This window comes from Natrix helvetica (assembly GCF_964273705.1).
Source record: "Natrix helvetica genome assembly, chromosome: Z".
In the NCBI taxonomy this organism is placed as follows: Eukaryota; Metazoa; Chordata; class Lepidosauria; order Squamata; family Natricidae; genus Natrix; species Natrix helvetica.
In genome coordinates, this window is record NC_138554.1 from 97,289,354 (window position 1) to 97,309,631 (window position 20,278).

The 20,278-nt window shown below is 41.2% G+C and overlaps 1 protein-coding gene across 5 annotated transcripts in view; it reads left to right on the forward strand.

The window, feature by feature from the left end:
• Nucleotides 1–244: 244 nt before the first annotated feature.
• Nucleotides 245–20,278, forward strand: part of COLQ (collagen like tail subunit of asymmetric acetylcholinesterase) — a 55,166-nt gene continuing 35,132 nt past the window's right edge. For all 5 annotated transcript variants that reach the window (XM_081932619.1, XM_081932620.1, XM_081932622.1 and 2 more), the window contains exons 1-2: nt 245–704; nt 13,263–13,408. In XM_081932619.1, the coding sequence (XP_081788745.1) occupies nt 599–704; nt 13,263–13,408 (252 nt within the window). In that variant the 5' untranslated portion in view covers nt 245–598. The remainder of the gene's footprint in view (nt 705–13,262; nt 13,409–20,278) is intronic.

Sequence of the window (20,278 nt, forward strand, 5' to 3'; positions counted from 1 at the left end):
GTACAAAGTACCAGTTTTCTAAAATGTTAATTAGCCCTTCCAAACCCCTACATTGGTGCTCGTGGGCACCAGGCTGAAGGCCATGGCACTTAATATTGAATAGCACTCTAGTATCGCAATTTAATTTGTTAAATCACATGAAGTTTTGAAATGAATTATAGACAAGGAAACACTATGAAAAAAAACATGAGGTTACTATCTGCATGTCCCGGATGTTGAAATTGTTAATGGAGTTATCTTCATTCATGAATGGATTTAGCTCAGTGATCATCTAGTTATCAATCAGGGACATGGCTTTCCCACTCAGCTTCATACCACACCCTCCCTCTCTTCATTAGTGCTCTGGCTATGTTTTAATAGCTGGTATTTGTGATGGGGGCATCTGATCCAATGCTTGAGTTAAATATAGCCCTGTCTAGTGTAAGGAGAAGATTTAATGGGAAATGGTTAGCATTCTTTCTCCCTAAAGAACAGAGGGAGAGGGAGAGAGAGACGAGAGAGACATGCACACATAAACATCTCGAATCAGTGAGAGGCTGAAGGAGGAAAGGCAAGCAGAAAAGACAGTGGTCAAGAAATCATACAGCTCGCAGCCAGAATGGTTATCCTCAGCTGGATTGCTCTGGGATTTTATCTTCAGCTCTTTTTCTGTTGGGCTTTGTCTCAAACCTCTTTTGTCGACAGTGTCTTCTCCATTTCAGCAGGTAAATGACAACCTTGCTTTGCTTCTTGGTGAGTTACGTATCTTCTCTTAGGTGATTTTTTTGAAAGATGTTTTTGTTTCTAATCTCTCTAATCACGAAGGCTTTGAGAAACTTGATTGCAAATGTAAATTAAGCTGTAGCTCCCCTAAATATATCTATCTTCTTTCAGGATCTAAGAGTGAACATCTCTTTAACAGTAAACCAATCATATTCCCAGGAAATATGCTATCTCCTCCTATATAGGTCTAGTGATTTATTTTGACAGTTGATGTTCCCTTGAAGATGTTATTTAACTTGGACATCAGGGAAGAGGAATTAATTATATTGTATTATCCATTTTGCTAATATATCCCTGACTTCATCCTGCATTGTTGGACATAATCAGGATAAACATCTTATGAAAAATAATACTCAAACTATCAAAAACTCAGATAACTTTGATAGCTGTAAAAAAACACTGCATGGAAAAAAACTGACCATCACCCAGTGTGTATTGTCTGAGTGGAGGGAGTCTTATTTACCACTCTAATCCTAGGCTTTCCTTCAGCTGTATGCAGTGGAAAGAAGATAGGGAATAGGGAATATCTTCTTTTCAATTTCATTCTCAGGGGGAAAAGGTTTCTTTATCAGTAGGAATAATAGAAGTCCCAACCACTGGGATGGGAAGCAACAATTTAAAAATGTAAGTTTACTTTTGAATTCATGCTAACTAAAACCATCACTTGTCTGAATATTAGTTATTACAATGTGTCATTTTAAACTTCACAGCTTTCTCCAAAGGGATGTTAACTTCCTAAAATTATTAAAGGCTTTGGAAGGATGCAATCTGAAGAAATTATTTTAAGAATTAGGCTGGATATAACTATTCTGTAATATTTCTTTAAAATATTGACTTCAGATGTAGGTTTTTGGTAACTGATGAAACTTTAGTATAACTTCATGGCTCAACTACACATTTATGCCAATGCTTCACTATATAAGAGTTATGAAATAGTTATTAAAAATAAAAAAATGATGGAAGACATTTTAAATTTTCAGGAATTATATTTAAATAAAAATATTGTTTAAAACCATGCCATCCTTCCCTTACCTTTGTTCATTCATAATGTTTATTTAAACAAACAAACAAACAAACAAACAATATTGTACTCATAAATAGAACTAGCACTAATATAGTGTCTAGAACAGTGCTTGCTGAGATACTCTTTTAAAGTTCACAAATTCATTTTGTGCAGGGATCAAATGCCAATTTGCAGAGGTCAAAGGAAGGACTAGAAGGGCAATAAAATCTTATTCTTGTTATTTTACATGTCTGCTTTTTCTTTTCTCTCTTAAGTCTTTTTAAAAATACATTAAAACAAACATAAAAAGGACCTACAGTTTGGATAACCATCATCTGCTGACTTCTTGCAAAAGTTTATTCACCTTTTTTGTGTACTTGATGCTTCAAAGCATCTATGCTGAATACACATAGCAAATGTCTAATAGAGATGTTGCACAGCAGCAGGGGGAATCCCACTCTCTTATCTCTATTTAGTACAAGTAAAGGTGTCCTTTCAGGAGATGCTAATTTAAAATGTACAAATGAACAAACAAACTAGCTGAAGTATCTAAACAGGATTACTAAGCAGAGTAGCAAACAAATGAAGCAAAATAATTGACTATCACCATGAGATCACGATTGAGATAAATAGACAACGTGGTTTTACCATGGGTTCATTTCCCCCAACCCAACATCTCCAAGATTAGGCGCCATCTTGTTTCCAGAAATAGTGGTTGATCCTCTTGGCTCTGTCTAGCCGGATTTCTTGATGCTGAAACATCACTTCTAAAGGAAATGCCTCAAGGTTTTAGGTTACATGAGGTAACATGTGGCCATGTGTCTTCATTTCCATCTGGCTCTGCTATAGCAGTTGAGTTACTAACAAACAACAAATCTGCAGGGGTGAAAATGTTTATGGATGGGTTTTTTTTAAAATGCATTTTCTTCAGTGCATTTTATTAGTTCTGGCAATTGAGCTGATTTCTTATTGGCTTTGCTGCAGTTTTAATGGAAACCCGCCAAATCTGCTTTTTCATAGAGCTTGGAGACATTAGTGGGAACTTTTACATAATTTTGCTCTTAGCACCTCATTTGTCTTCCCATTCTACAATGGTTATATCTCCATAGTTTCTCCTGTGGTTTTTCTGTTCCTTTAAGGAGGAAGGGAGCTCAGCATTGTGAAGGCTTGTCAGCTCTGCAGTCCCTTCTTTCAATGACAAAGTTCAGATATGTGAAATGTCAAAACAGAGACTGGATGTGGCGGTTCTGTTCTCCTAGTGAGATGGAGAGGGCTTTGATTGTATGAAGTCATCTTCTCTACCCTTTGAAATTGATGGTGGTATGGATAGTTGCCTTGAAACCTGAGAAGTGTTTCTGAGAATGGGGGAGGCAATTGGGAGTGGAAGAAACCTGTACTTTATTTTAGTCTTTCATAACACACCTACATTGGGCTGCAACAGCTTGCCTGCTATGCAGATTATTGAGTCTCAGATCTTGCAAGAACACCATGAATTCCCTGTTGCTGAGGAATATTCATAGAGTGCAATGCTCTTTCCATCAGTATTTCTGGGCCCAGCATTCTTTGTAAGCAGAATGATTTGTTGGCTTGTTTTTTGAAATCAGCTGAGTCATTTCTACAGTAAGACAGAATGAGACAAACATATCTGGGAATAAATTCTGGATGCCAGGGAAGGATAACACAATATTACTTAATTTTGTTGTTTTGAAATTAGATGTCATGAAAGATTTTTATGACATTTTTGGTCTCAAAATAATTTGCTAGGCATTAATACTAAACAGAGTTCAAGACACTGCAATACTCATTATATTTCTCTACCTCTGCTCCTTGAACCCTGGAACATTTCACATATAAAGATTGCAGCAGCAATTTCATGTTTCAGAGTTTCCAATATAATGTGCATTACTTTTACAGTTTAGCAAATTAAATCAGTTTAGTTGACTCTGCAGTTAAGGTCAGCTTTTTTACTTGCTGCTTTAAGCAAATAGCCACAATAAATCTCTGATTGTTTAGCAGATACTGAATTTAAGAGCTTTTCTTTTATTGAACCAGTAGGAAAAAACTCAAAGAAAATTTAAAAAATGCACATTTGCAAGCAGGCTAGGTGGGGTTGTACTTGAAGAGTACCTAATCCAGCATTATAGCAATGTGAACAACAATGAGCATGTTTTAGTGTGCCCATTAAACCTTGCTGCTTCATGGGCTGTGCCAATTACTGGTTTGCTTCCAAATATGATTCAAGATGTTGGTTGTTTTCTGTAATGCTCTGAATGGCATAGGGACTACTAGTTTCCCATAGTGGCTTCGGTTGATTTCATTTCATCACGATAGCTGGTAATTATTTTTATCAAACTTTTAAATCAGAAAGCAGATACTTTGAAGATTATGTAAGCAGTACAAATGTCAACCCATATTGTAAGCCACAGCAGTAAAAAAACCAAACATGTCAGGGCTATTTGTATGTTGTATAAATGTGTACATTCATAGTAGAATTAGTAATTTAGGATTCTAGGTTATTATGTTATATTCTGTCAATATCAGAAAAAGATTCAATCCACAATTATTGCTTATTGGTGATTCTATGATGATTTAATTATTTTATTTATTATTTATGTCTTTGGGTTTTTTTTAAAATTTGTGTAGGTGCCCATCTCAAACTGGGTGACACTGGGTGACAAACATTCATAAAAACAAATAAAACACAATACAAAAAGAAATTTAATACAAATATTAGCCAATAGATATTCCGATCTGTTAGTGTCAATGCAACAGAAAATGGAGCCCTCTTGGGACCTCAATACTAATAACCAGATCTTCTTAGCCTTCCAAAAATCCTCAGGGTCAGAGATATCCCAATCTCAGGAGAGACAATGTTCCAGAGGACAGGTGGTGCAGCAGAAAGGGCACATTTGCTGGGGCACATCACCTGCCCCAATCTCTCTTCTTTAAATTATAAAATTTATTACAGTATTTCAAAACCTGGTAAGTCAACCTTTTTGTATCTCAAGTCTTGCTTCTCTAGATCCTGTCCTGAGAGCACTGTGAGAATGGGTGACAATTTCAAAATTGTGATGACAGTCTTGTTCAAGAACTGTTTACTTCAAGGTCAGTTTTAAAATAAGGGATAGTGCAAAAGGAAAGCAATGAAACTAGTGATTAAAGGGCTACTTAGCCACAGAGTTCACAAGGTATTTTGGAGTCTTTCTCCTCTGCCTCTCATTTTCTCTACTTTTGTTATTCTCTTCGGCACAATTTTCTTCTCTACTATTGCATTTCTATTTTAATTTTCCCTCCCCTCCCTCCCTCCCTCCCTCCCTCCCATCCTTCCTTCCTGCAATGTTCAGAATTCAAAATATTTTTGAAAACAATAGACTAGGGTGATATAAAAAACAACAATGAATTATATAATAGAATAAATTCAGTTTGGTCTTGCTACCATTGGCTCTCAATTTTTCCCCATCCAATTAAATTTTATATGAGAGCCAGTTTCATGTAATGGTTAAGGCACCAGGATAAAAACCAGTAGAGTGTGAATTTTAGTCCTGAAAGATTGATAGGTGGATGGATGAGTGGATGAATGAATGATGCATGGATGCATGCATGGATAATAAAGATATTAAATAGACAGGTCAGTGATGGCTAACTGTTTTGTCCTCGTGTGCCAAAAGCATGCACACCACAGCACACACATACATTCCCACACCCATAATGCAATATGCATGCAACACCCTCCCCATGTGCATGCACATGCAACCCTCTCAAGCCCTGTTTTGGGCCTAACAGGTCTCCCTGCAGCCTCATGGGACCAAAAATGGGGCATGGTGTGTGTGTGCTGCATCCCTGTACTTCCCCTGATCCCCACGCATGCATGCATGACTCTCCACACATGCACATATGACACTGCCCCCTGACGCATTTGCGCAAGGACCCAAAAAAATCAGCTGGCCAGTGGGAGGCATAGGTGCATGCGCAGTGGACCTGAGCTGGAGAGAGGGCTCATGTGCCCCAGAGACGGCTCTGCGCGCCATAGGTTTGCCATCACGGAGATAGGTGATAGATAACAGTTGTAAAATCAAACTCTTCCCACAAACTTAACTCCTGAGGGGTTTTCCTGGTGACAATACAGATGTGATTTGAATCCTTTTGTTAGATTCGTAGTGAGGAGACTGAGGCAGCGGTCAGTTCAACGTAGGTTTATTAAGGAACAGGCTAACTGACAACGGACAAAACGCGAGCCGGCTGACAGCTATTTATACTTACAGCTGTCAGCCGGTAGAACCAATAGGAAACCTTGAATTCTCCCGCCGGCTGGAGCGCGCGCCTTGGCCAATCAGAGGGCTTCCTCCGAACGCCCTCTGCTGGCCAGGCTCCTCAGTACTCAACACCCCTTTCCCCCGGATTGCGCATGCGTAATCTTCCAAATATCTTGGTCGTCTGCGCACGCGCTGGGAACGCCTTGGCATAGTTGGTGTGGCGTTCGAGGAGGAAGGAGTGTCGGCCCCGCCCGTGTGACGAGGCTCCGGAGGAGTGGCCGCGACAGGCCCAACCCTAGGAGATGGATGCGTCAGAACAGGTAAGGAACCAAACGCACCGGGGGCAACCTGTGACTGCTCGGAGCTAGAGTTTTTTGTACGGTTGGGCCGGCAGGCGGCGTTGTTAGGGCCTGGCTGTTTCTGTCCGCTGGCTGCAATTCCGGGAACTTCTGCCGGTCGTCGCCGCAACAGGTCTACATGGCGCCTCCAAGATCTCCCATCGTTGAGGAGGACCCTGTAAGAGCAGGGCCCTGTTACATCTGAGATCTTTCCAGGCACCCATTTGGGTTCCCCCGCATAATTCCGTGCGAAAACTTCCTCCCCCACTAGAAAGGATCTCGGGGAGGTGGAAGGGTGAAAGGGGGGGGAAGAACAGAGAGGATGCAGGCGGTCTAAAGTAGACCTGAGGCGACGACCCATGAGTAGCTCGGAGGGGGCTTTGCCCGTGGAGGAACAAGGGGTGGTGTGTTGGGTACGGAGGTACGTGTGAATGCGGTCAGGCCAGGGCAGTGCTGCCATACGGGCAAAGGCATCTTTTGCAGAACGGACCGCACGTTCCGCCAGGCCATTGCTGGCCGGGTGATATGGTGAAATTGGGGCATGGCGGATGCCCAGGGAGGTGAGAAAGGATAAGAATTCGGAGGAGGCGAATTGGGGCCCGTTATCGGAAACGATAACATCGGGCAGCCCATGGGTTGTAAAAAGTGAATTGAGAACGCGGATAGTGGCCGCGGAGGTGGTGGAGGTCATGGGGAATAGCTCAACCCATTTTGACCATGCATCTACCACGACTAGGAAGGAATGGCCATCAAGGGGACCCATGAAGTCGACGTGCAGTCGACTCCATGGGCCGAAAGGTTGTTCCCACTCGCGGGGAGGTGCGGTGGGGGGGGCAGCCTGCACTCGCTGGCAGGCAGAACAACCTTGAACGTAGGAAGAGATGTCCGCATCCATAGACGGCCACCAGACATATCCGCGGCCAAGGGCCTTCATTCGGACAATGCCTGGGTGGCCGTCATGGAGGCGAGACAGCACAGAGGCGCGCAAGGAAGAGGGAATAACGACGCGGGAGCCCCAGAGGAGGCAATCCTGCATCACTGAAAGCTCACAGCGGCGGCGGAAAAAAGGCAAGAGGAGGGGGTCCGTAGAGTAAGCCGCCCATCCTCGAGTTACGGCGGCCATAACTCGGATAATGACAGGATCGGTTGCAGACGCCGCAGCTATGTCCGAGACGGACATAGGAAGGGACAAGTCACCGATTAGGGAGACCTGAACCGTAGGAGCCGGGTCACTAATGGGCAGTGGCAAGGGGCAGCGGCTTAAAGCGTCCGCGTGGGCTATATGACCGCCAGGGCGATAGGCAAGATTATAGGAATAGGCAGAGAGGAATTCAAGCCACCGTAACATGCGCGGGGAGAGGATGGGAGGAGTGGGTCGATCCCCGGCAATGATACCCAGAAGGGGCTTGTGATCAGTAATGAGGGAGAAGTGACGACCGTATAGGTAGTGATGGAAGCGCTTTACTCCCGCAACGGCAGCCAGCGCCTCCTTATCAAGCTGGCTGTAATTGCGCTCAGGTCTTGATAAGGTGCGGGAGTAAAACGCTATGGGCTGCTCCGAGCCATCAGGAAAGGAATGGCTAAGAACAGCGCCCACCCCAAAAGGAGAGGCGTCACAAACTAAAGTCAGTGGAAGGGACTCGTCATACTGGGCGAGGACTGGAGGAGTAGTAAGGGATTGCTTGACAGCCGCGAGCGCTTGCGCTTCGCGGCTGCTCCAGCTCCAAGGGACTTTGGTGTCCAGGAGGCGGTGAAGGGGCTCGGCCAGGGAAGCTTTGTGGGGAATGAAAGAAGCATAAAAATTAAGAAGCCCCAGGAAAGCTTGTAGCTCAGCTTTAGATTGGGGTGGGGGGGCAGCTAGGATGGCGTTAAGTTTTTGTGGATCGGGGTGGATGCCCGCGGCATCGATGCGGTAACCTAGGAAGGTTACAGCAGAGACCCCCAGTTGGCATTTTTCGGGCTTTAAGTGGAGTCCCGCAGCGCGGAAACGCTGTAGGACAGTGCGCAGCGTCTGCACGAGGCTCGCAGTGTCGGAAGCTGCAATTAAGACATCATCGAAGTATGGGGTGACCCCGGGAATGGCATGGAGTAGGCGCTCCATTAATCCTTGGAAAATTCCTGGGGCCACGCTGACTCCGAATTGCAGCCTCCGACATTTGAAAGCCCCGCGGTGGGTTACTATGGTTTGCGCAAGCGCGGTGGGTTCGTCAACGGGCAGCTGCTGATACGCCTGCGCGAGGTCTAATTTAGCGAAAATGCGCCCGTTGCCTAGTGTGTGCAGAACATGCTGCACCACGGGCACAGGATAGGGGTGCGCTTGCAGGGCTTTATTTAATGTAGATTTAAAGTCCGCGCAGATCCTCACGGATCCGTCGGACTTAAGGGGAACTACTATTGGAGTTTCCCATGGAGAAAAATCCACGGGTTCCAATATGCCTTGGCGGATAAGTTTATCTAGTTCCGCGTCTACCTTGGCTTTAAGAGCCAGCGGCAGACGGCGAGCCTTCAAGCGTATGGGGGCTATAGTAGGGTCGAGGTTCAGGGAAATGGGGGAACCTGTATAGCAACCCAGGGAGGGGCTGAAAACGTCAGCGAATTCAGTTAGGAGAGCGGAGAGAGAATTAGAAGAGGGAAGATGAGAGGGAAGTAAGGAATGCACCCCCGCTATAGAGAGCCCTAGTGCCCTAAACCAATCTAGGCCTAGCAAAGAGGATAGAGGGTTTTTTACTATGAGGAGCGGAAGCCTGGCGTGGCGGGAACCATAGTTAACATTAAATCTGCCCCAACCCATCAATTCAATGGGGTTTCCCTGATAGTCTCGTAGTCGACAGTCTGGGGAAAATAGGCTTGAGCGCCGGATTTTAGGTAGTAAATTGTGAAGTGTGTCCCAAGACATGATAGATTTAGCTGAGCCCGTGTCCACCTCCATGGAAGTGGTTACCCCCTCTAAGGTTATTGGGAGGTACAGCTTACCTCGGCCCTCCGCAGAGGAAGAGGCCGAGTCCACCAGCCATTCAGGAAAAGCAGTGGCCGGGTCGCCAACGGTGAGGGAATTTTGGCGACGGCCAGGTAAATTGGCTGGAGAACGGGAATTTTCAGGAGGTTGGTGCGGAAACCGTCTGTCAGGAGGCACGGAGCGGCAGACGGCGGCCAGGTGGCCTTTTCGGCCGCAGTTGTGGCAAAGCGACTGACGGAACCGACATTGAGATCGTTGGTGGCGGCCGCCACAACTCAGGCACTGACGTCCGTCTCTTGTGGCGAGTGACTGTAGGCGGTCGACGGCCTGATCGACCTCATTCTGGAAGGTAGATGCTGAGGATTGCGCGTAGGAGGCGGTGGAAGCCGAGTACGGAGAAGGCGGTACACCAACAGCATGAGGGTGCTGGCTGAGGTGGCTGAAATCCGGGGTGGATTGGTCAGCCATCTCATAGGCTCTGGCATCATCGACCGCGATTTTTAGTGTTAGTTCCGGTCGTGCGAGGATGCGGCGATGTAATTTTACGTCGCGGAGGCCATAGATAAACTGCTCCAACAGCGCTTCTTCTAAATCGCTGAACTCGCACAGACTCGCCTCAGCCCGCAGAGCAGCAACGTACTGGGCAATGGTTTGGCCGTCTTTTTGTATGCACCGTCGAAAGTACTGTCGCCGGGCGAAACGAGATGGTGCGGGCTCGTAGTGATGTTTGAGGCGAGCCATCAGGTCTTCCCACGGCAGCGAGTTTGCTGGTTCTGGGGCAGCGAGAGCCCTAGCAGTGGCGAACATCTCCGCGCCACAATAATTTAGGAAGATGCCGCGTTTTCTTTCCTGAGAGAGATTAATGAGGTCATGGGCTATGAGGAAGCAGTCAAACCTCTCTAGAAACGCTTCCCAAGCCTCAGCCTCTGGCCTGAAAGGCGAAAAAGCGGCGGAGGTAGCCATTGGTGGCACGATGAAGGGGTCCGTGTCGCCCGTCCTCGTCGCCAGTGTTAGATTCGTAGTGAGGAGACTGAGGCAGCGGTCAGTTCAACGTAGGTTTATTAAGGAACAGGCTAACTGACAACGGACAAAACGCGAGCCGGCTGACAGCTATTTATACTTACAGCTGTCAGCCGGTAGAACCAATAGGAAACCTTGAATTCTCCCGCCGGCTGGAGCGCGCGCCTTGGCCAATCAGAGGGCTTCCTCCGAACGCCCTCTGCTGGCCAGGCTCCTCAGTACTCAACACCTTTCTTTTTAGAAGAAGGCAACTGTAGAAAATGAACAGAAGAACAGAAAAAGCCTTCTTCCTATCTAATGCCAAATGAAATCTTAGCTTATCTGTCTAGCTTCAGAAGTAGAAACTGTTCATTCAAACTGTCCATTTTGTCAAAGACAAAATATTGAAGACAGAAAAGTTGCAATAGAGATTATGACTGCGGTATAATAGCTGGTAAAACAATGCTGGGGATGTTCCAAGGGAGAGACTACTTTGAATCAGGGAACTTCGGGTTTGATTCTGAGCCATAATAAAGCTAGGAAACACATAGATGGTGCCAAAAGAATGAGTATGCCCCACAGAATGAATCACGGACCTATTATTCAATGGCCTTTTAATAGAAACCCTCTTGTTTGTCTTGTGACCCACTGAAGTACAATGTGCTCACTCACTTACATTCTCCTGTGAGAATCCAGAATCTCCTAAGCTGCGTCACTTATTGCATGAGTCTTTCAGATAGAATGACTGCGTAGGATTTTTCATGGCTATATTATTTATCATGCATAATCCTTATAGGAAAGGAGACATCAGAAGTTAATTTCTGAAAACGGAAAGAAGGATAGACAGATTGCAAGACTATATGGCAACAGTGCAACTTTTCCCAGTGTGGATGCCCTGTAGACATATGGTCATTACCCCCCAAATCCCAAGTCAGTCTAGCATGGTAATTATGAGATTCTCACACTGGAAACATCCAGATTGGAGAAAACAACTCTATGTTTATATGAGCATGGCATATCTACATTTATTGATAAATGTTAAGTGTGGAGGAGGTGCACTACCATGTTCCCCCCAAAATAAGACAGGATCTTATTTTTTGACCCCCCCCCAAAAAAATAAGCACTTAGCCTTATTTTGGGGGAGGTCTTATTATTTTTAAAGTACAGGAGGCGGTGAGCATGGTCACCTCATGGCTGCTGCTGTGTTGCAATATTTTTGGGGAGGTCTTATTTTGGGGGGAGGTCTTATTTTAGCACATGCACTCAAGTCTGATGGGGCTTATTATTCGGGGAGATTTTATTTTTGGGGAAACAGGGTAAATACATTCATTCCAAGGGCCACAAATTACAACTCTAGAAGGGCAGACTATTTTCAGAATTATAATAAATCTCCACCATAATATTAAAAGTAATGGTTACAAATGGCTACAGCTGGGCTTAAATCAAAAGAATATGTTAATGGAAGTGGAGCAGATAATTGTTTTAAAGCTATTGGCAATGTTTACTATGAAAGGAAATTGAATTAATGGGACTCCTTTGGAAGGCACAAAAATATAGCGAAGTATGTGTGGCTTAACTTGTATTTTACTTTTCAAAATAAAATAACCATTAGTTCTAAATTAGCAAAAGGACCAGTATCATAGGTTTTTGCTAAATGTCTATAGATACATTACCTTATTTTACTGTTTTTCCCTAATTATAATAATACACTATACCTAGAATAGCTAGGACATCTCTCCCAGGATGGGCTTTGTTATACTGAGGTGCTGACAATATCATGGAAGGTGCTTCCAAACAGGGTTTCAACATCACTTCCAGATCAACAGATTCCAGGTCGACCACACCCTTGTGGAGCAGTGGAACTGACTAATTTTGATGTCAGATGTGCCTCAGAAGCAATAACTAAAAACCAGTTTTGAAACTGAAGTGTTGTCTCTGAAAACTTATTTCACTAATAAGTTTTAGAATTATAGTGGAAAAAACGATAGGTTTACAAGAAATATATGACTGGGACAAGTAAGGACAATTACATTTTAAATGCAACAGCATGTATCCCATGTGTGTGTGTGTGCCTCAAAAGACAGGCAGAAGAAAGTTACCTCAGATTAGTCTAAATCTCTTAGACAAAGAGCAAACCAAAGGAATTCAGAGTAAATCTTCAACACTCTGTCTACATACTTCTGCTTCTTGGATCAGTAAGTCATGAGGTGCTAAAAAGTCAGGGCCGTTAGATTGGGATAATCAGCATTTTAACATGATAAAATAGCGTTAATGGTTGTTTCTTTCTGGCTATTTCTCTCCTCATAGCTGACTAGCTGCTATTTGCTTACTAATCTTGTTAAACAGAGTAAGGGTAGACATTGTCAGTCATTCTCACAATAATTGGCCTTTATTTTTTGAAATCAGTGATGGAAAGGAATCAAACAAATAAGACAGAGAATTGAGGGGAGGTGGAGCAAAATAGCAAAAAGGTGGCTACTTGTGGTGGTTTTTGCCCTCCCATATTAATCTGCTGCTGATTGGGTCATCCAGAACAACTCTGCATCTTGTGGGTAGTTCTGATGAAAACAGCTGTTCTGTTTTTGATTGATCCCAATGCTTTGAATACCAAAATTGGTAACCGAGCAGAAGTGTCCAGACAGACAAAAAAATGAGAGATTTAAATGGTGCAGCAAAAATATTTTAAGTAGAGATCTTGGTGGGTGAGGGGAATGACAAACTGGCTTCTACTTAAAGCCACAAAGACATTGGGACCATTATTGCCTCATTCCTATATCTCATTATCTCTGTCATATCTATCTCTATATAATTTCAACACAGCTTTAATTATTTTAATAATGTGCACAAGTGTGCGCAAATACAATAAATTATATTACATTTGTGTTTCATGATACAGTTTTGTGAGAGTATAAATGGAGCTTATCAAAGACCACAATTAATCTCTCCAACAGCCCTCCCTTGTCTGGACCAGAAGAAACGGATCAATACTAACCGAGGATGCTCTTTGATCGCTCTTGCACTTCCTCCTCCGCCCCCTCCTCCTCCACCACCACCACCATTATTTCCTCCACCACACTTCACACACGGGTGGGATTCTGTAAGTATAGATTTAAGCATATATATTTTCTTACATTTTGTTAGAAACCAGCCGATCATCTAGCATAGGGTACTATGCAATTCTAATTAAAGTAGATTAAGATCATAATCTGGTAGGTACTGTACTTATCTGAGAGACGATTGATGGAATTTAACTAGATTTTCTTCTAAGCAAGCAGGCAATAAGATTGCATTATGATTCTTTTTCAAAAGCATTATATATCTTAAGTACAGTTTAGAGCAATAATATAATACAATTGAAATTAATAATTTTGATATTAGAAGATTTAATTGTAGAACTGTGAATAAAATACATACAGATTTTAAAATTAAGTGATGACTTGGCAAAAGTTTCTTGTAATTGATAAAGTTATATCAGCTGTCCAATATAAGTATTTGCAAGAGTTGCAATTATCTTTGCATCGTGTGCTCTGGTTCTGGTCCTATACGAAATTCATGCCATCCTGGCCTATGTTTCCCCTTGATTTTATTTGTATTTGGAGATTAATCAATATGGCTTCAGCCTCTGCATCTTGGGATTTCAAGCCAACAGAATATTTATTTTTGCAACCGACCTACTTATCCATTGCCACATATTTAGAATAACCTGCATGTCTTATGAAGTAATGGAAAGCAATATATTGCTTCCACACATTAAAGAGCACGAGAAGACAAACATTCACAATGAGAGGCATTATGTTGTTTCCCTTAATTTTCAAAGTGTCTGGACAATTGTTATCAATCAACTGTTTTCATCTAATTGTAAGCCAAATTGTTTGTGCAACAAATTTTCATCTGGCTTCAAGTCCTATAAGCCAGGGGTCCCTAACCTGTAGGCTCTGACTGCAGCTGGGTTGTGCAAATGGGCCACCATTCACAAGGAACCATCCCCCCTCTCCCCCTCACCATGTCATGTTGCCAAGCTGGAAAGACTGGTCACTGCTTGCTGCTATAAATTCCAAGTAGAAGAATTTGATTCTGTGCTTAAAATTCTTCCAAACAGCTTATTGTAAATAAGGAATAAAAACAGTGGAATGGAGCATGGTGGGGGAAAAGGCAGAAAATAATCTGCAATCCTGTGGCCATTGACAAGTCAATCCTGCCAATTTCAGTATTTTTACATGCAAAGCAGGAGATGTAAGTTAAAACACTCTTCTAAATGATGTCCATTAGAAGAGCTGGTATCTTCCATTTCCTCATCTCTTTTAATACCATTGTTTTTAGTATATGTGCTGCTGAAGTGAATAATCAATCTCATCATTTTTGACATAGAATTATGCTCCATTTAATTTGGCAAACAATTATAGCACACCTGCAGTATTGTGTGAGACCTGCTTGGAAGCATTTTAAACATCAGGATGTGTGACACAGAATCAAATTCTTCAAGTTACCTATACAATTTGTATTTTCCATGCAAGTTTTATTTATTTTTTATTTATTAAATTAAATGCCACTTATCTTACTGTTGAGGGAGATATTGATACAGCATGGGTCAATATAGAACATGTACTGAAAAAAGAAAAAGGGTACACTTTGACCATTCTTTAGGGCAAACTCAGTTACATGAAAATTATCTCAATTTCATTGGATAATGAAATACTTCTCTGTGTTTTAGTATTCTTTTGACAATGGGCTTTTCCTTTGAATGTTGCACCAGGTGTGTACATTGGATGGAGGTGGGGAGTAAAAAGTAGTCAAGATAGTGGACACAATCATGTCATCAAAGCCCCACCACTGATAGGCATTTATTCCGTTATTGACTTACCTCCTTGCAGCAAACAGCCTGATTAGCACAAGAAAAAAAATCTGCCTCTGCCTCCCAGCAATTTGCCTGGTGGAGCAAACAGCAAGTTTCACTTTCAATTTCTCCCAATCATCAGCTGTTTGAGGCTGCGGGAATACTATAGCCTATTGCAGCCTTGCAAGCCCCCGTTTGCTGCAATGAGGTAAATTGGTGGGAGGCAGAGGCCAAAGGGTTGGGGCTGGTGGGTGGGCTATATTCAGTGTATAAGACACACCCAAAATTTCACCCTTTTTTAGGGGGGAAATGGTGCATCTTATATGCCAAAATATAGGGTATATATGAGAAATAGTGGTTGGTATAGAAATAGTATAGATTAATGAAATGAATTTCTAAATAGGATAGCTTAATTTGGAAAAGAATATTTGTAGGTCAGGGTTAAACTGAGTTAGTAATTAATCTCTCTGACAGCTCTCCCTTGACTGGGATCCTTGTTGCTATCTGAGCTTGGATATTTTCTTGCAGACCTTTTATTACCAAACTAGGTAACATCATCAGGGCTGCAAGAAAGTAACCATGCTCAGAGAGCAGCTAAGAACCTCACAAAATTTTTACAGGCATTTCATATATATTAACTCAATATAAATGTTTTTATCCTCTTGTTTTGTACTACAGTATAACTTGTGGAAGATAAATATATATGCATACCCCACTGAAATTTATACATACAAAGTACCAATGACTCACATAGAAACATTTATTATAGAGGAAACTTGAATGGTTTTATTTAGTTGAATTGGCAAGCTTTGATTGACAGATAGAGAAGCTGGGGTTTGTATAAAGTTTTTTGTCTATGTATATATGTACCAGTATCTACGTCTATGTCTATGTCTGTCTGTCTGTCTGTGTCTGTCTGTCTGTCTCTCCTATCTCTTTATCCATCCATCCATCCATCCATCCATCCTTCCATCCATCCATCCATCCATCCATCCATCCATCCATCCATCCATCCATCCATCTATCTATCTATCTATCTATCTATCTATCTATCTCATTTTACATCTTATTTTGGGGAAGATGATGTAATCTTAAAGACAGGGACATCTTCATTTAGATAGATTAGATTCAATTTGCCATTCATAAAAATATAATTTAATATCTGTATCTCAACAATGCATAGGCAACGGGATTCTAGATGTAAAAATAAATAAATAAATTACAAATCAGAAGCAAATAAGGATCCCATGAAACTGAATTAGAGTATGTATCTTTATTGGAATATCAAGATGTTATTTTTGGGACAAAATGTCCTACAGTCCTATCTAGTTTCTAATAGTTGCATAAATCCATTATGTCATGTCACAATTATTGGAAGACTTCCCAACCTTTATATGATATTAGTTTTAATGTTTCTTCACCACCACATACTTTCTAATTGACTGCCATTATTTCATTGCATATGAAGGAACTTGATTGAGACTTAAACAGATTTAATCTACCCTCTTCCTTGAATTCCTCCCATGAGGAATTCCATGAGCTACATCCCACGAGCTGCCCTAGAACTGTGGGTGAACAAACAGAACATGCAATAGTATAAGAAGAATTCTAGCAACAAAACTAAGAATAAGATGGATTGCCATAAAAATCAGCATAAGGAGATCAATAATTCCAGTAAGGCTGCACCAAAAGAACTTTATGCTAAGAATATATGATGAAACAGACAAAACGTTAAAAAGTTATCAGATGTATGTAGTTAATTACAAATACATCTAAATTATATTAAAGTAACCAAAACATCTTTATAATCCCCAAGGCATGTCACAACATTTGAGCACCCCTGATGTTTAGAATTTGAAAGTTGAAAAATTTGACTCACCCTAAGATATATTTTCCTGCAACTGAGTTTGCACTGAAGAATGGTCATAGTGTACCCTTTTTCTTTTCTTCAGTACATGTTCTATATTGACCCATGATGTTTCAGTATCTCCCTCAACAGTAAGATGAGTGTCATTTAATTTAATAAATAAAAAATAAATAAAACTTACATGGAAAATGCAAACTGTACAGGTAACGTTTGGCCTGTGATCCCCATTGGCCTCTGGATGTTCTCCACACAGCAATAGTATTTAGACTTATATGCCACCCCATAGTGCTTTGCAGCACTCTCTGGGAGGGTTGCAATGTAGAAGCATTATTTGCATATTGTCCCCAACAATCTGGATCCTCCTTTTACTGACCTCAGAAGGATGGAGGGTTGAGTCAACTTTGAACCCTGTCAGGATTGAACTGGACTTGCACAGAATTTGTCTACAATACTGCACTTTGAGCACTGCACCACCATGGCTCCTATTATCATCCATTCTTCTCTGAAAGATTCGTATATCTATCTGTTTTAAAATGTTGAATCTTTCCCTGCAGTTTCCACTGTTTCAGAAGGAAAAGAATAAGCTCATTTCCAGCCAGAATCGGAAATTTAAAAACCATTCCACAGCCTCTAAAAATCTTCAAAATACTTTATATAGATGAATACTGTATATGCAAAGTCTTCTGCTGAACTCAGAGCAGAGAGTAATGACCTTAAATAACATTATTGTAATATGTGAGAGAAAATGTATACAATTAAGCTATAGTAACTAATATAATTTTATGCTTTCTTTTTATTTTTCAATCACATTTTTATGTTTATATACTTTATACAAATCACTGAGTGAATGATGTGATAACTGGGTAACATACATTTCAGTGCACATAAACATAGTCTTATTATTCCTAAATATTACCTTTCATTTCCATTGTTTCATATTATTTATGCATGTCTTTTATTATCACCCTTCCTTTCTGAACCATCTTTCTGTCCTTTTGTATATCTTAATATCTTAATATATAATTATTATTTCCCCCCATCATTTTCTATCCCTATTTTAACTCCCCCCATTTCATATTGCTATAATATTCAAAGACATGTTTTCCACCTATTTTGTTGTTCATATTTCCTTACTTAAATCAAAGTTTAATTTCCATCCTTCTCTCTTCCATTTTTCAATGCCTCCTTATACAGTTTTAGTATCAATCATGATCATTTATACATTAGGTATTTCTATTCATCTTTGTCTCTTAGGTCTTTTATTCCCTCTATTTGTCTATGCAATCTAACTTTTCCTCCCAACTCTGCCCTTTCCCACTGTCTAATTCCATAACTATCCATTCCACCACCTATCTCTTTACCCGAGATCTTTTCCTGTTTCTCCCATTCCCTTTTTAAATCTTTTACATTATTTCCTTCCTTCTTTAGTTCCTTAATCACCATTCATTTTGCCAACATCTCTTCCTTGTTATCTTCTTCTTGCTGATTTCTCTCTACTTTCCTCTCTGTTTCTTCTGGTAGCTCCATTCTTCCTTATCCTTATCATTGTCCATTATTCTTTGTATTAAATTTTCCAAGTTTTGGTCTATATACAAACAAATATTTTCTCAATGCTTTCAAAAAATTCCATTCTGTTTAGGTTCTCCTCACTTCTGTCTTATGTTGCGTCTGTGTTTAGTCAATCTCTTTTTAGTCCACTGCCCAGAGTTCATTAATTCAAAAAACCAAACTTTCAAATCACAATTTAAATGTCTCATCAATAGTCAGTCCAAACAATTTGAATTCACCAGGAGGTATCCACGCCTTTTCAAATTACCTTATATGTTCAATAATATTCAATTATGTTCAGGGGCTCTTAAATGAAGTCCTTAGTTAATAATCAAATCTCTAGTGATCTTAGAGCAGGTTGTATTTAAAGATATTTCCAGTCTTTTTGAATAGTTATTTCCAAGCTTGCATATTTCCCTTTTCATCAGCAGATGGCACTCTCACTTCTGTCTGCTTAAATCTCTCTGCGATATTGTTAAGTGTTATGATTTCAATTATTTTTTCAATTATTCAAATAATTTTTAAATTATAAATCCAATAATTGAGCAATGTTTGTAAGGAGAAATTTAGGGCTTTAATTCCAGCATTTTAAAATTCTCTCAATACCATGCCTTTTAGCTTTGAGGAACCAAGTTTCTATTTATTATTTTAAAAGCAATTTTTTTCCTTCTTTAATTCTTCGGTATTTTTCCTCTGTGCCCATTTGCAGCTTCAACAAACAGCTTTAAATATGCTTCCCACTTGTATTTCTGGGGTCAACTTCCAATAAAAAGTATTTCCTCACCCAGCTCACACTCCATTCACTTTCTCCTCTCCAGCACAGTATTGGGTATTTAGGCTGTCCCCGGCTTCATGGCAGCCATTTTGGCTGCCACTGCTCCTTGTCTTCACATTAGGGGGCTTTCCCAGTCAGGGAGGAGAGTTGTAGCTCTCCTCGATCTGCCAGGTGGTCCCACCTTACTTCATCACCCCTTCAGGGTGGCTGTAGTCCAAAATTGAACCCTCCGGCAGGGAGAGGTTGGAGATGACTGTAGAGCTTGCAGATCAGGCTTCCAAGGGCACCAGAAATACAACCGGGAGTCCTAATTTTATTGTAATATGAAAAACGGTCAGGAGGGAAAGACTTTTTATTGTTTCCTGTTCTGTCCTTCTTATATTATATAACTTCAGTTTTAATAGGTAAGAGAATATGATGTATGTCCTCTGACTGTTACTTCATTTTTTAAAATGAATACTTTGCAAGAAGCAGAACGGGTCACATGGTCGCATTTCAGGTGCTCAGCAACTGGCCCAAATTTACAGCAGTTTGCAGCATACCACAGTATGTGACTATGATTTATGACTCTTTTTTCAGGAAACACCTGTGGTGGACAATAGATTATTCAGTTAACGACTATGGTAATTCACTTAACAAGTGCCACAAAAGTGCTTGTAAAATCAAGGGTTGTCATGTGGCGACTTGCTTAGTGTTCAGCAAAATTTATGACTCTAATCCCAGGCTCAATTATAGTCGTAAATAGAAAAATACCTGTATTCGCGTCATATTGTGACTGCTTTATTGGGAGATGATATTTCTGGGAGCATCTGCTACTTGCAATTTGTGCTATAAGTAGGAAGGTCTATTTTGGTTGAGGAAGTTGTGTTGTAGAAAGAAGGTGAGAAGAGTCAGATCGAAATCCAGTGTAGCCTAGTATTCTATTTCCACAGAGGCCTAACAG